The sequence below is a fragment of the Antechinus flavipes genome, chromosome 2 (assembly GCF_016432865.1).
Source record: "Antechinus flavipes isolate AdamAnt ecotype Samford, QLD, Australia chromosome 2, AdamAnt_v2, whole genome shotgun sequence".
Taxonomy (NCBI): domain Eukaryota; kingdom Metazoa; phylum Chordata; class Mammalia; order Dasyuromorphia; family Dasyuridae; genus Antechinus; species Antechinus flavipes.
In genome coordinates this window covers 466,712,599-466,729,571 of record NC_067399.1, presented here as the reverse complement: position 1 = coordinate 466,729,571, position 16,973 = coordinate 466,712,599, and the positions used below count along the sequence as shown (strand labels likewise).

Here is a 16,973-nt window from a genome sequence, read left to right as displayed (position 1 = left end):
TCTCTTCTCATGACAGCCTTTCAAACCCTTGCAGCCCAGGGATGATGTCCTCCCCCTCACTCTCCTGCATGATACCATTCCCCCAATGGCTTCGGCACGGCTGCTGCTCTCCTTTGGCAGGTGGTGAGTGCCCACTCCTCCCCTTGACAGGGCTCTCTGTCCATCAGTATTGGCGTAAGTGGGTCCCGCCTCCCCTCCCTCCAGACGTGGACTGCCTTGCAGCAACCGGCTGCTCTTGCTCCAAGCGAGACACACGCTTGGATCTTGTGAGCTGTGTACGGGCAAATCCTTCATTTCTCTTTCATTACCCCCGCGTGTTCTGTCACTTATTTTTTCCTGTATGCAATCCTGCCTGACAAATATGATCTGCTGCCTGGTAATTCGTCTGACGCTTATTCTGTTCCTTGCTCTAATTATGGCTGCGGTCCCTGACACGAAGGCAGCCGCGCTGCCACCGCCGGGTAGTACACCTGTCACACTGGCTGTAGTACTGCCTAATGCCCTTTTATGCCAGGCTGATGGGAGCAAACACGAAATCTAAGGGAGGCAGGGCTGGGGGAGAAGGGAAACAGAAGAATGTATCTGCATAAGTCCCATGTTCAATTCATGGGTCAGTCCCTTTAGAGATCAGAGATCAGCTGAGTTGCTATGGCAATGCTGCTCCACACTACTACAACACATAGTAGGTCTACCTTAAAATGGGGGAATGTGTATTTAAGCAGATGCAGAATTATCCCCCCAGTCCCAACGAAGCTAGAAACAGAATCAAAGAATCAAAACTAGTTAAAGCAGAAAGCAAATCCTTGGAACAAGGAAGGTTGGGGGACAGAATACAGAACACAAACACATCACTTCACCCAAGACTCAGTTTTTTGCCTATAAAAGGAAGGGTCAGTTAGACTAGATCTCCAGGGTCCCTCCCAGCTCGAGAGAGCTCTGCAAAGGTTAACATAACTTCGAGCTGAGTTGATGCAAATTCTTCATTTTATAGATGAGGAAAATGAGACTCAAATAAATAAAGCAATTTACTTGAGGTCATGCAACAAGTTAATGCCAAAGGCAGAGATTAGAACTCAGGCCTGCAGATTGAATGACAACTAATTCAATGACTTTAAAAAGTTGGGAATTGAAGAACTGGTTCATTATTTTGGTTTGTAATGAGCAGAGAGTTTCTTTTTTTTTCCCCTTCCATCCTTCAGCTAGAAATTTAGTAATAAAAATATGAACTGACATTCACATGAAGCTTTGGGATTTTAAAATGCTGACCCTGTTTGATCCTTAAAATCTCAAGAGACAGAGTTGTGTATTGTTATCTCTTCTCCGCACAGCAGTAAACTGAGGCTCCTGGACTTGCCCCTAGGCCATACAACAAAGGACTAAGACTAAGGCAGAACTTGGACTCTTCAGTTCAAATTCAAATCATCTTTCACTCCAACCTGTTCCCATTTTGCTCATGTTCAAAATAGTTTTTATCTGCATTTGGAAAAGGGACAGGGGTTCACAAAGTGGTGCTCTCCTGATAACTACATAGGAATCTTCAATTAGTCCAAGGATAAGGATTGTATGCTTAGACAGAGTCCATTTCTAAGTCCCAATTTATTCTTATTATTATAATAAGTGCAGCAGCCAAACTAGATAAAATCATATTATTGGAAAAGATCATGTTTCTGCCCGTTCCTAATGATGTGATCTTAACTGGCTCTGATGGGTGCGTGTGTGTGTGTGTATGTGTGTGTGTGCATGTGTGTGCAGTAGTGAAAGAAGGCTCAAATCTGACAAGATAAAACTAGGGATATCTTAGCTGCTCAGGAGAAAAAATTGGTTTCTCTCAGTTTCTTCCATTTTGTCTCTCTTCCCCATACCTCTCCTACCCTTGATGTGATCACAGGATACAAAGCAAAGTTCCACCTTCCATGTATGAATATGTGTGCACACACCTATGTGCATGTGTGTTCATATATTTTTAAGGTATTGCAACTAATGTTCTAAAAGCAGAGTTCTATGCCTGAGTGGAATCAAGGGAAAAGCAATCATGGGGCTGTGTAGTAGGACGAGCTCTTGGCTCGCAGCGTGTCAGGATGTCTGAGTTTGAGCCCCAGCACTATCACTGACTCATTTTGTGAGGGTGAGCAACTAACAACTCTTTGGACCTGAGTTTCCACATCTATAAAATAAAGAAATAGGACTAGATGATTTATCAATCAAAAATGTATTAAAGTATCAATCAAAAAAGTACGAAAATGTACTATACGCCCATGCACATCAGGCACTGGTGATACAAATACAAAAACCCTTTTGGAAGCTTAAATTCTACTGAGGAGATATGTGATCACAGAAAAGTAAATAAAGTTGTGTGAACAGCTTAGAACTGTCCATTTAAGACTCTGGATACACCCTGGACAGGACATATGCCAAATAAAAAATTGGAAAGGGGAATGGAATAGAAACAATTCAGAGAAGGACTCATGTGGAACATGAAAGGAATCAAGGTTTCCAAGACTCACAAATGGGAAAAGAATACATGCTAGACACAGAGGACAGTTAGTCTGTTCAAAGGTGTGGAGAAAGATGGGAAAGGATGAAACATCATATAGGAAGAATAGCCTATTTGGCTAGAGCATGGAGTGTGTGAAGGGGGAATAATTTGTTATCAGTCTAGTAAGTTAGCCAGAATGTGAGAGGCTTTAACTATCAGAGGGGCTTGCATTTTATCCTTAAGGGAACAGGGAGTCATTGAGACTTCTTGAGCAGAAGGCAGACATCTCAGACCTGCATTTTAAGACCTGCATCCTACTGTGTGGGATGGATTGAAGTGAATAAAAGGAGACTATTTATAAAGCTACTACAATAGTCCAGAAGAAAGGAAATGAATGTCTGAAGAGAAGTTCTAAGATTCTATTCTAAAGTTCTCTGCAGTGCTACATTATGTTCCAATATTCAGAGAATCAGATGATTCAGAATCTCCTCCAACATCTTCATTTTACAGATAAGTAAGCTGAGGCTCAGAGTGCTTAAGCAACTTATCCAAGATTAGCAAAGAGCAGAACCAGGCCTAGGATTTGAATCAAGGTTTTGATGCCAAACCGAAACCTTATCACTATGTTCAAAGAGCTTTTCCATTTCTAATATGATATTCTCTAAGGTCCCTTCCAGCTCTAACATTCTGGATTCCAATGTTTCTTCCAACTGTCAAACTTTATGTTCTAATATTCTTAAGATTTTTTGAGCCGCAACATAAATATCAGAATAGCACAGGGAATGTGACTTACACTTAGACTTCACCATGAATAGAAAAGGGAGAAGGAATAAATTGGATGAAACAAACATTCTCTCTTGAGACCTCCCCCCCAACTTGAACAGCCCAATATTACTTGAGCCATAATAGTCAAGGTTAGTATCATTCCTGAACAAGATAATAACCAACTCAATAGTGACTGAGAGCAAAGCCAGCTTCCTAGTATTCAAATGTTCTGAATCAGAGGGGTATGACACAGTTGGTTTTTTTAAAGCACTTTAAACAGCTACCACTGTTTGATCACCAGAATTAATAAATTTCACCAAATCATATGCTATCCGCTACAAGTCTTACAGCCATCTGGAGCTATATGAATAATGCACACTAACAGTTTACATGAAAAAATCATATTTTTCAGAGAGCTCCTTCGCGTGAACCAAAAGACGCTCCCATATTATCATTCTGTTTACACTCAATGTGTGTCACTTGCACAAAGGTGTCGGAACATGAGAGACAGACCAGCTTGTAAGTTTGGGGTGAGACAGAAATGAATTGGGCCCAAAAACATTTTTAAGAGGTTGGGGAGAGAAAGTAGAATGGAAGAACTTTTCTGTAATTCACAATTTCCCTTTTCCTCATAACATTTCGGTGAAAATTTTAATATAAGTAATAGCAATAGTAACACTGTCTAGTATTTCTCATCACAGCTTGGCTAAAATGGACAAGTCACTTCCCCTCACTGGGCCTTAGGTTTTCTCAACTGTAAAATGGGAGTACTGGAACAGATCGTATCCAGGTCCATTCCAGCTCTAATAGTTTTAAGTTCCACGTTTCATAAGATTCTGTTCTTCCAGCAATTTTATGGCTTAAAAAGCCCAGAAGGCACAAGCTTCAAGCACATTTGACTTTTACAAAAACCTGAAGAAAGGTCAAGTCCTTACAGCAGCTGCTGGAAAGTACCAAGAAACAAGAAGCACAGGAGAATTCAGGGCTCTCCAGCTTTCTTGTATTACCTACTCCAAGACAAACTTGGGCAGAAATGTCTTTATAATGGGTCCTATCGGCATCTCTAGTCTTGGTATTTAAGTATTTAAGAGAGGAGGAGAGGGAGGGTTAAGGGAAAGGAGTGAAAAGAGAAGGGGAGGAGAGGAAAGGAAGAGGGGAAGGGGAGAGGAAAAGAAGGGAAGGGAGAGGAGAGGAAAAAAAGAGAGAAGGGGAGGAAGAAGAATTGGGGAAGCCTTTCTTAAAGAAAGGCTTACTCGTACCAGCTTTAAAATAAAAGAAAATAGAGGGTAAGACTCCCTAATTCCAAGTCTCACTGACCTCTGGGAAGGCAGGCACTTACCTAAGGAGTGTGCTGCCGTGGTCTTGGAGCTGAAGAAGCGGCCCAGCCCGAGGTCTCCCAGCTTCACCACCCCCGTGGCCGTTATGAACACGTTGGCAGGCTTTATGTCTGGGAGGGAAAGAAAGCTACAAGTCAAACTCAGATTTACCGGAACCCCCCAGAGCAGCCAAGGCCGGCGGAGCCGTGGAAAGCCCTGGGCGGGAAGCAGGAGACCCCGACCGGCTCTGTCACTGACTTGCCAGCGGGCCCAGGCCCAGTCACTTTATTTTGCCGGCCCCCCTCCCCTGGCCTGTAGAGTAACAGGTTGGGCCCCATGGGGCAAAGTCCTAGGGAGCCCTTGCTCTGGAGTCGGAGGCCGTGACTACAGCCTGACTGCCTTAATCCCTGGTCTCAGTTTCCTCATTTGTAAATATGGGGGAGAGACCAAGCGTCCTCTGAGGAGCCTGCTAGAGACTGGGCCTGTCATCTCACCTGCTCTAATGCATTAAGTTCTAAGGCTCCTCTGGCTCTGTGGAACTTCCTGAGCCCTAAGGTTCTGCCCGATTCTAAGGAGTCCAGGAAGGCCGGCAAACTGTGGGAAACCCTGTGGGGGAACCCAGAAATCCCACCACCCGCCCCTCAGCACACCACAAGAACACAATGCAGCCGATGCCGGGAGCTCGCCGCACCCCGAGCTGCAGCCTTCCACTTCTGACACTCTGCTAATGGCAGGTTTGACACTTGACTTAATACCAGTGTCTAGAATACAAAGCAGCTCTTCTTCATAATGCTCCCCTCACTCTGGACTGACTCTAACAAGGAAGCAAAAAAAACCAGGAGAAATCCATCTCGCCAGTGCCGCCGTCTCTCCAAACATGCGTTGGCTGCACATCAGCATAATTGTTTTTGAATGTAGCCACTTACTAATTGGAACATTATATTATTATTCAGTGAAAAGAGAGAGCGGATTAATGTTACCTCTGTGCATCACCCTGCGGGAGTGCATGTGCTCCACGGCGCTGCACAACTGCACAAAGTACTTCCAGACCGTCCTCTCGGGGATTAACCGTTTCTGCTTTTTAAAAAACTGTGGAAGAAAAAGCGACACCCAACGGGAGGAGGACAGAGGGGAAGACGAGGGGGATGGGGAGGAGAAGGGGGAAGGGGCAGGGAGGACAAAGAAAGACAAGCGGAAAGAAGAGGGAGAAAAAGAGAGGCAGGGGAAACGAGGGAGGGAGAGAGCAAAAAGGGGCAAAGGAGGAGGGAGGCAGGAGAGAGGGGAGAGAGATAAGAATAAGAGAAACAAATAAGCAAGAAACAAGTGAGAGATAGAAGAAGAAAGAGAAAGGGGAAGGGGAAGAGGAAAAGAGGAAAGGCCCGAGAGAGAAGGATGGAAATGAAGGTGTAAAGAAGGGAGGAGCAGAAGGTAGGAAAGAGAAGTAGGTGTTGAAGTGAGAAGGAAGAAGGGCAGGGAGAAGAGAGGAAGGTGGAGAGACAAGAGAAGCAAAGGGTGGGGAGGAGAACACAAGGAAGGGAAAATGAGAGATGTATACAATTAGGAAAAAATATGACCAATCCCACCCTCCCCCAAATTTTTCAGGTGCAGTGGAAAAGAACACTGAATTTACAGTCAAAAGACCACTTAATATCAGTATGATCTTGGGTAGGCCCAGAATCTTAACCTCTCCTACCTCTAGTTCCCTCATTTGTACAGTGGATAATTCTTTCATATTCTTTTACATCATGTGACGTAAAAGCCTGACAGGAGCTCTGAAATGAGCTAATCCCCACAGAGGCCCACAGTGTGACATGGTCAGTCACCGGCCGGACAAGGATTCAAACCCTCATTTTTTTTTTAATTATATGAGGCAAATCATGAGAACATGTTGTACACTGTAAAGCAGCATATGAGTGCTGGAGATTTTTGTTTTGCTTTTTTTTTTTTTTTTTTTTAACTATTCAGGTTACCTGCTGATAACTGTTCTTTCCCTATCAACTATAGGAAAAGCCAGCTCTGCCCGGTCATTACCATTCTACTCCTTCTGTGTGGTGTAAGCCTCCTACAATTCACTAATTAACAACCATTACGAAAAACATACTTAAATAGGTTTGACATTCTTGAATGGACACCAATTATAATTAGCATTAATCTCCTTAATTACCTTGTGAAACATATTTAATGCCTCAAAACAACAAATGTTGAGGATATCTTCCCTTAAGTAATAAATGGAGTTTGGGGGAAAAGAAAAAAAAGTATATAAATAGATAGATAGATAGGTTTTCTGACAATATTCTTTTCTAACTTTCTAATATTCTAACATTCTAATTGAATGGTCATTTAACAAGTTCAAGATTCTCCATCCCTCCACTGCCATCAAACACTTTTTTCCAAAGGCATCAAAGACTAGGAAGCTCGGTACAATGGAAAGAACGCTGACAAGATATCAGGCAGGCTTTGTTGTGGCCCTTTATAAGCTCTGTGACCCTCAGGAGTAACTTCTCCTCCCTGGGTCAGCTTCCTCATCTGCAAAATGTGGATTCAAATGAGGCGATTCGCAAGGTCCCTTCCAGCTCTCCCAGGTGACGTTCTCAGAGCTCTTCCTGATCTAACTTGCCACGACTCTAAGATTGTCCTAACTTATAAAGCAACAGCAAGCACCCTGAATTTCAACAGCTTGGGGATTAAGAGAAAACCAAACAGAACTGCCTGGGCTGCCTGGCCAAGGCCCTTCGGACGCCCTGGAATGCGGGGCTGGCCCTCTCCGACGGGGACGGCTGCCAGGGAAGTGCCTGAGACTGGTAGCGGGATATGTGGCATTCGCAGGCACCAGCCAGCCCTGGCAGGAAGCCGCTTATAAACCTCAAACTGTAAACTGGGACCCCACTGGCAGAAGTTCACCAAGGAACAGTGTGTGCAGGAACTGGGCAGCCATAGCTCATGCAGTGTCAACAGAGGCTTCAATCTCTCCTTTTTCCAGTTCTGTACGGATGCCAACTGCCTGCCTCTGGCCTGAGTTTCACGAACGATGTCACTGCCAGGCTTGTTATCTGATTCAATAGATGTTCAGACCAATTCTGGCTGCTGAAATCTCCCCCCCCCCCCCTTCAAGGACCAGCTAGAAGGTCACCTTCTCCAAGAAGACTTTCCTAATGGCCTTTCCCTCTGGAAACGATCTCTCCCTTCCTTGAGTCCCTCTTAATGCTTTGTCTGGAACATTTCTAGTATTCTCCACTTAATTCTCTGAATTAACCCCTCAATCTACTCTACTCCATGATCTGTGGGTTCAGCCTGCATAGCTAGCCCTACTCCCTTTCCCATGGCAGATCTCAACCCTCCAGAGACTTAGAGGCTCTTAGCTTGGGGTTCATGAACTTGTTTTTTTTTTAAACAATTTTTGTAACTATATCACAATATGGTTTCCTTTGCAAGCCTATATATTTTATTTTACTCATTTAAAAAGATGACTCCAAGTCTCTAGGTTTCACTAGTCTACCACCAAAGGGGTCCGTGATGCAAAAAAAGGTTAAAAATCCTTGTTGTGAAACCTGGTTCCACGAGTCACTGTGGCTGAAAAAAATCCAGCCAGCAGCCAGCCTTCTAGCACCGTAGTCTTTGTACTGCTTGAGACAGCGGGCACCAAAAATGTGGTGCTTATGCATGCTGTTTCAGCTTGCTAAGACCTGCTGGAGTCTCCGCTCCACTGGTAGAACTTTCAAGAGCCCAAGGTCACCTCCACAAGACAGCGAGGGAAGAAAGGGGGCACTTATCATACACTGTCTTATTCAGATCACAGCTTTGTGTTCTGGTGAAACAAAAACAAATGACAATGGGTAAACGGCCTGGGAGACACACTGAAAGCCCCAAGACTTCAGAGAACCAGAGGAGGTGGGAGATGAGGATGGGGAAGCAACTGGAGGCCAGGATGATACTTAGCCAATGTTAAGGGATCAATGTAAACCTGCTAGAGTTAAAGATCACTGACAGAAGAGAAAATGGCTAGCCTGGAAAAACAAGGACTCATGGAGACACAATCCCTGCCTTTTATTCTATGGAGGAAGAGGAGGCATAGGGTGGTAGAAAGATGGTTCTAGAGTTAAGAACTCTGGGTCCAGATCTTGTGTTCCCACCTAGTCGCATGACTAAGCGAGTCATTCTAACCTCTTCTTTGGCTCTACTCTCCTCAGCTGGAAAACAAGGGGTTAGTCAAGAGGCCTTGGAGGGCAGCCCCCCCACTTGTGACCCTATAATCTTGTGACCCTAAGAGATGTTTCTGATGGGAGACTGGACTTGTTCTGCTCGCCTTCAAAGGGCAGAACTAGAATTGGAGGTGGAAGGCACAGAGGAGTTCTGACCTCGATGTAAGCTGTTGCTGTTGTTCAGTTGTGTCCAACTCTCTGTGACGCCACTTGGGGTTTCTCAGCAAAGATATTGCAGTGATTTGCCATTTCCTTTTCCAGCTCATTCTACAGATGAGGAAACTGAGGTAAACAGGATTAAGTGACTTGCCCAGGGTTTCGCAGATGTAAATGCTTAAGGCCACATTTGAACAAAGGTCTTCCTGACTCTAGGTCTGGTGCTCTATCCACTAGAAAAACTTCTACTGAGCCTCTTCCAGCTCTGACACTTTGTATTCCCAAGGCAATGATCTTTTCATTGGCAGCATGGTCTGCCAAATACCAAAATATCATAAATGATAACCCCCAAAAAAGTAGAATGTTGTATCCACTATAAGATGCAGACATTTTGTCAATAGGTTTTGTTTCATTGTCTGTTGTTTTTTTCTGTTGTTACAAGGAAAGGCTATATGTGAGACAGCGCTAGATGAGGAAGTAATTGGGGTATTTGTTTTAGTTTTTTAGTAGTATTTTATTTTTTCCAATTACATGCAAAGACACTTTTAACATTCATTTTTGTAAAACTTTTGAGTTCAAAATCCTTTCCCTCTCTCCCATTTTTAAAGGGCACTAATGAAATTTTGACAAACAATAGTAGTAACAACAAAAATAAAAGATCTGGGGAGGGACCCTAGAAAGTCCATTTTCTTTATCTTAGCTACTGTGGATCATAGAATTTGCAATTAAGAGAATTTACACACAAGTCACCCAATTCAACCTCCAGATAAGGAAACTGAGGAACAGGAAAAGGAAATGATCATACTAATAAGTCACAAAATCTAAATGCCAACAAGAGCTCACTCTAAAACCAACTCACTCTAAAAACTACTACATCGTGGTCCTTCTGGACGGGCCACCCAGTTAGGGATCCTAGGCCCTTGGTGCAAATCTGACAGAGAGTGCTCTAAGCCCCAAATGGAGACACAGATACAGCCAGACTGAAAGGGGAGATGGAAAGTGTTATTTATGCCATAATATTGGTATAATTCTCATTAAAGTATTTAAGAAAGGAGATCCTAGACTGCAAGTGGTAATTTTCTAAATGTCATGTCCAATAAGCCTTGCCTGACATTTACCAGGAAGCCCCAAACTCTCCAGTGGATTCCTGCACCACCGCATAGCTACGGTACTCCTTTACAGTCACTCGTAAATAACGTCGGCACCGAAGCCCTGGCCCGGTGGAGCTGCCTGGCTCCGTCAGCCCCACTCTTTCTGCACAAGATCTGCAGGTTTCTGCCGGCCTTGTGCTGGGTTAGAGAAATGAGAAGGGCAAGCAGCATGGGGATGCAGCTTCCCTGCTGCACCAGGAGAGATGCAGAGCCGTGACTAGGGATCTGCAGCCCGGAATAACCCCTCAAGCGATGCTTAGGAGAAATCTGGAAGTCTTTTAAGAGAGAGAGGGACAGACATTGGTCCCAGGGGCAGATCCTAGGACCACACAGAACAAAAATAAGCTACAGTGCGCCGCCTCCAAGGAGAGGAAACACCTCATCTGTTAACATCACATTTTAAATTTTTTTCTTGATAATACAGTTCTTATCTTATCAAGAAAAATACAGTTCTTGCTTCATATATGACATTGGAGAAACATTTACTTACTCAAGGGTAAGGATGGAGCAGTAACTCCTGCAGCAAACAGATGCTTTGGGGAGGGGGATTAAAAGAGAGACTGAAACAACCCACCATCCAAACCACTTCTAAAACCCTCAATGTATCATGATAAAACATAAGATCTGTAAGGGACATAGGGATCATTCACTCTGGCCCACCAAGGAAGGAGTCTTGCCCAAGGTCACAAGGGAAATCTTATTCATCTCTTACAGTAAAACTTCTTAACGTGGGGGTGTGTGACCTCAAACGGGGTCCTATAAGGAAATGTGGGACTCATGAAAAATCTGCCAGCAGTAAAAGGTTTTTGAATATTCTCTGTCCTATTGTATCAAATATTCTGCCAAGATTTAATTCTTCACATAAAAATAAGCACATCCATCTCAAATTTGCTTTCCTCTATAATAAATGGTAAAATTATATGTATGTCAAAGAATTGTTTTAAAATAAATTTCTTTGTGATTTATTATTGTAAATGTTTCGTTTACATACCTATTGTATATACCTAGATATTTAGAATTGCATAAACATTTCTTGGACAAAGTGGCTGAAATATGGTCTAAGAAAATGCCATTCTTTTTCTCCTACAGGCACTCCCTGATCCTTCAGGCTGGAGGCAGGGTCATTACCTAGGACCAGCGGCTGAACAGGTTTAGTACTTTCCTGTGAACTCATCTGCTCCAGAGAAGGCGGCTCACCAGCCTCTTCCTAGAGAAGGAAGGACCGGGGCCTTTCCCAGTGTGGCGGGGAATCGGAGGGGGGCAGCTCCCATGCCCACCTCTCCCATCTTAATCTTGTCACTTGGAGCCTAAGCCATGACAAGAGTCCTGAAGGGACCACCTATGGCTGAGCCTAGAACTCTGTCCACTTCTGGGCTGGGCTGGACGTGGCTCTCACTGGCTGGGGCTTCTGCCACACCCTCAACACCAGGTCACCAGGCCTCTTTCCACTGGTCACTCCCAGCTCTCCTTGTCAGAAGAGGACCCATTGTGGGAGTGCACTCTACATTTACTGCCACACCGGGAAAAGCCTCAGGTCACCCTGCCCCAGTTCTGGTTTGGGTACATCTAACTTGGGTATCTGGAGAGGAATGAGGAACCTTGACCAAGGAAGGAGATGATCTTTATGAAATACTTTGAGGATCTCGGGGGTGAAGCTTTCGTAATGGGTAATCTTTGCTCAAATCAAAGCCCCTCCATGTCAAAAGTTGCTATGGTCAAAAACACAATTCAAGACATATTTGGAGGGAAAATAGTACACAAGAAACACCCTTGTTCAGGCCCTCAGCCTCTTCCACAGTAGCTTCCCGTCCCTGTCACCGTGATTTTCCTAGGGCAGAGACCTGACGATGACCCTCTCTTACTCAAACCGCAGTGGCTCCTCAGACAGCAAACACAAATAGGAACTCTCCTGTCTGGCACCACGAGGCTCCTTTCTGCCTTCCTAACCTCCCTCCCATCCAGCTATCAGCCCTTCTTGCTGTGGCTCACACACAACACCCCCGCTGCTAACGCCACGCCTTTAGCCAGGCTGCTCCCCTTCCTGGAACCTCTCAGCCGCCTCCCGGGAGCTTCGGTTCTCCTCCGGGGTCTCCATCAGCCTTCCCAAATGTCCTGGCACTTACTTTGTACATATTCCTACATGTGTGCTTGTGTGCACACACAGCTCCCTCCCCAGCATCCCCCACAAGCTCCTCGGACAAAAATTCTCATCCTAATCTTTAATAATAGCCTCGCTTCTGCAGTACTTAGCACAGTGCCTGGCACGTAGCAGCCCCTGAGAAGTGCTTGTGGATCGACAGTTGTAAGAATAAAGAGATGATATGCAAAGGACTTTGTAACAGAAAAGCAGCAGAGCAAGGCAAGCTTTGACTTTTATCCCAGAATGCTGCCTTCTTGAGGAGGAGGCAAAGAGATGGGCTAAAGAAAGAAAATTGTGAAATGTCGGAGAAATCAGTATGGGGGAAGCGGAATCTCGAGGTATGTGTGTCCCACAGGGTTGGGACTAGAGGAGTTAGATGTAGTTACTTATGGGAAGCGGAGAACTGGCGTAAGCTAATAGCAAGGATGTGCAGGGAGCCGGAGAGAGGGGCCTAAAGGAGGGGGAGACAGACAGAGAGGGCAGGCAGAAAGCTCAGGAAGCTAGCTGTCGCTGCTGTCAGGGTTCTCGGCTCTGGTGCTCACGAGAGCACAGGCAGGCGATGCTACAGGAGACCATAAGCTGCCTCAGCAGACAATCTTCTTGGGGAAAAGCATGAATCAATCCCAACACACCGGGGTAGGGCACTGGAAGTGAGGCGGTCTATTTACATCTAGAGGGTGAGCAAAAGGGAAAAGAGAGAGAAGGAAGAGTCAGAGAAATGGAAGGAAGGCATCAATAATTAACAATGATGGTACTACGGTTAGTAAAGCTCTTTCTAAGAAGGGCAGTGTCGTAGAAGCCGAGGTGGGGAGACAGTATCTAGAAACAGGAGGTGGTTCACAGGGAAGAAGCCTGAGAACAGCCGCTGGGCCCATCGATCCATGGCTTTGTGTCCTTGGGGAGAGCAACTTCAGTCCTGGAGCAGACGCTGCAGAGGTAAGGTAAAGGGGGCCACGGGTGTAGAATATTCACTTAGGACCTCTCAGGGTGCACAGGAAATTATGACAATAAGAGCAAGAGTGAGGAAGAGGGTCAAGTAATATTTAACATGTTTTATAAGCCATGAAAGAGAAGATGGAAAAAAGAGATTCAATTAGAGTAAGCTCTCTGCTGGACCCGGGAGACAGAAAGCAGTTTCTGGAAATTCTACATCCTACCGGGGTTGGGGAGCGGGGTGTTACAGTACTTACACAGAAAGAGATCCAAGATGCTGGAGATGAGTCAGGGTAATTATGAGTGGGAAGTGATAAGACTGTCAGAGACCCCCAAGTCTAAAACCCTTATTTTACAGAGAAGGAATTTGAGGTCCAGGAAAGTTAAGAGGCTTCCCAAGGTTACACAGGCAATAAGTCTTTCTTCAGAGAGTTTAGCTTTTAAGAGAAGGAAGTTTACTGCTTCCTCACAGAAAGGAAGGAAGGAAAAATGAGAATAGAAATGGAAAACTACTTAGGATTTAGAGTTACAGGTGAGAAAATATGGAGTAGGAGTGAGCACAGAAGGAGAAATAATTCAGTTTACCAAAATATAATTATATAGTATTATAATAGTATATACTATTATATAGTAATATAATTTTGTAATCAATGGTCGAGGCAGAGAAGCGGTTAGGACTTTGTAATCTATTGCTGATAGTGATGTGTGCTAGCTAACTAGGGGAAAACTTTGTGACTAAAAATCTCACACAAACTTCTTCCCTAACCCATGGATTTTCCCTCTAGGCCACATACAACACTGCAATATTCTAATCTTCTGTGCTTGTGTTGATATTCTGTTCTGTAGCATCTTCTCGCTCTGACAGCCTGTACATTCCATGTTCTGCAACAGTGATGATACTCTCAGAAAGAAACAGGGTGGGGCAAATGACCTGTGCGTAAGGCTCCTGCAGGCTGCATATGGACTCAGTTTAAAAATGTATTATTACCTATGTTTTATTGTACTTTTTATTTATCTTGTTAAGTATTTCCCACCTATATTTTAGTCTGTTTGGGCGGTGCTGTGGGCCACCCGCCCGGCTGAAGGCCTGTTTTACAGTCTCTTTTGCTTTGGCATTCATTTTCTAGATGCTGACATGCTACACTTTAAGGTTCCTTCCTGCTCTAATCATCCACGTCCTGAGGTCTCTCTCGACCCCGAGGTCCTACCATTCACCGAACATTGACTGAGTGCCTTTGGAGTGTGGAGCACTGCGCCGGGGAAGATACAAAGATAAATACGCCCCAGCCCCTGCTCGGGAACATGAGTGACTGGACGATGTGCTCTGGAGTACAACAGGCAACATCAGGCACACACTGAGAAAGACAAACTGCTGTGACATGATGATGATTTAGTACATGACCAAAGCAGGGAGGTGAACTTTTCGAAAGTGTTCATTTATAATAATCATTGAATAATGATGGAGGGAAACAGGTAAAATGCAGAGAGCGGGCTGAAAGTGCGAACAAACATGATATACCACATCTGTTCTCACCGGGGATGCGTCTGAAGATTAACATCTCTGAGAATGCATTAATATGTCAACGAAAATATAGAAGCAGGTGATGATGGTTCAACTAAAGCTGCTTTTCCGCAATACAAGTATTCCTCCGAGCAAAATAACAGAAGAGCAAAGCAGTGAACATTTTCGCATGCCCTGGTCCCTGTGGGGAAGAAAGTCAGTAAGCTTAAAGAAAAAAATGTCTCTAGCTCCTGATGGAGGGCAGCCTGACTGGGACTGCAGAGCTGGCCCAGAGAGTGGCCCAGCCCCAGCTGTCGGGAAGCCCTGGTCAGAGACTCCTGCTCTTTCGCAGTCCTGCTGGGGCCCCAATAGGAAGGGAGGAGATGCAGGGGGAGAGCCATGGAGCCTTCACCTGACCGGGGAAGGGAAACCTCCTCTTCCTCCCTGCCTCCCTCTTCTGGTCTTTAAAAAAGAGGAAGCCTTGTGTGGTGGAGAACCAGGGTCCCAGCCCAGCTCTGCCTCTAACTGGCCCTTCTCCCTGGCCCCAGTCTCCTCGTGAGGGCCCGACAGCCAGCTGGCTAGGTCAAATTACAGTCCTTTGTAGGTCTAACATTCTGTATTCTTTGGGTTTTCTAAATGCTTATATTCTATGTCCTAACATTCTGTCGCAATTCCTGCCACTGCGAACTTTCTTTTCCCAGATCCTTCCCAGCTCTTACATCCTCTGCTGTAACATCAGGCATTATGAAGTCCTTCCGAAGCTAACATATTTTGTTTTAGCATTCTATTCTCCAAGGCCCTTTCCAGCCCTGATATTCGGATTCAATTTATCCTGCCCCTGGGTCCCATGCCCAAGGCCAACGTCCATCCCTCACACAGGGAAGAGGAAGAGGTACCACAACCTAGGGCTGCCGGCCCTCTCTTAGCGTCTGTGACGTGGGTGTGCCCTCCGTCAGTCCAGAGCACCACTCCAATGCGCCTTTTCATCCCGAGGGATGCTTGTCCACGTCATGCTACAGATCTGCTACAGAGGATCCACCTCACATCCTGGAGACTTCCTTCAAGGGAAATGGGGTCAAACTCAAGTACGGAACCATACTGTAGAATCTCTGCAGGGCACATATTGACTTAGAAGCCACATATGTTTCTATATTTCTTTTTTTATTAATACATCAACACATTAGAATCAGATAAGAACTACATTTTAATCTGGTTTGGGTTGTTGGGAGCTCTGTAGACCACATGTAGCCTATCTGGTTGACACTTTGGCTTTAGGATTTATTTTCATATCTTGTCAACATCAGTAGGCTATTTGGGGATTTCCTTTTATTTGTACAATACTCTATTCATGTGGCCAGCTTATTTCATGCATTTTCTTGATAATATCCCTTCAGTGATTTATAGTCCAAGGATTAACACTGGACTGTTAATATTAACATTAATGCTACAGCTTTAATAGCTTAAAACCACACCAAGATTTTTGGGATTTTCTTATATATGATATAAGGTAATTTGGAAGGGAGAAAAGGCACTGGGAAATAGGGAAAGATCAGGAGAGGCTTCATGTGCTTTAAGATGGTAGCACCTAATTTGGGCCCTGAAGAACATTAGGTATTCTAGGAGGTTCAGATGAGGATTCTAAGCAGGAAGACAGCCAGTGGAGAGACACACACAAGAAGATTGAATGCCCTATAAGGAGGTATATGTCTCTTCATTTCTCTTTGAGTCACTTACAACTTTGATTCCTCAGAGGTCAAGGTTTTCCAAAATTTGCAACCATATAGCATTTCCAAGAAAAATTTATTATAAAAAAACTTTAAAGCTGACTATTAAAAGAGATTAACATAAAATGCAAAACAAACAAATAAAAAAAAAACCCTTTCAATTTGGAAAACATTCCTAGAAAACCTGAAAAAATGTTGACAAAAATTAGATTTAAATTAACAACTCATGTCATAGACAAATATAAATTTGAAAAGGCTATATAACTCGAATATTAAAGATCATATCTTAAAAATTTAGAAGAAAAATGGATGTAATTAATATTTAGGGAATCTTCCTAACCAAACAAGGAATAAGAATAAGAATCATTGCAAAAGATAAAGCAGATAATTTCAATTACATGAAATTGAAAAGTTTTTGCATGAATAAAATTATCTCAACAAGGATAAGAAGAAAAGTGGCCAACTGGGGAAAAAATCTTTGTGTGACCTTTGTAGAATGGCTAAACAAATTCTGATATGTGATTGAAATGAAATATTACTCTGCTATAAAATAGTAAATATGATAATTACAAAAATGTATGAAAAAACTTACATGAACTGATACAATGCAAA

The 16,973-nt window shown here is 44.1% G+C and overlaps 1 protein-coding gene across 1 annotated transcript in view; it reads right to left on the bottom strand.

Annotated features, from left to right (window-relative positions):
* NEK6 (NIMA related kinase 6) overlaps nt 1-16,973 on the bottom strand; it is a 126,200-nt gene that overhangs the window by 32,408 nt on the left and 76,819 nt on the right. The window contains exons 6-7 of the mRNA XM_051979620.1: nt 5,538-5,646; nt 4,581-4,688 (exon numbers count right to left, since the gene is read on the bottom strand). Of these exons, the coding sequence (XP_051835580.1) occupies nt 4,581-4,688; nt 5,538-5,646 (217 nt within the window). The remainder of the gene's footprint in view (nt 1-4,580; nt 4,689-5,537; nt 5,647-16,973) is intronic.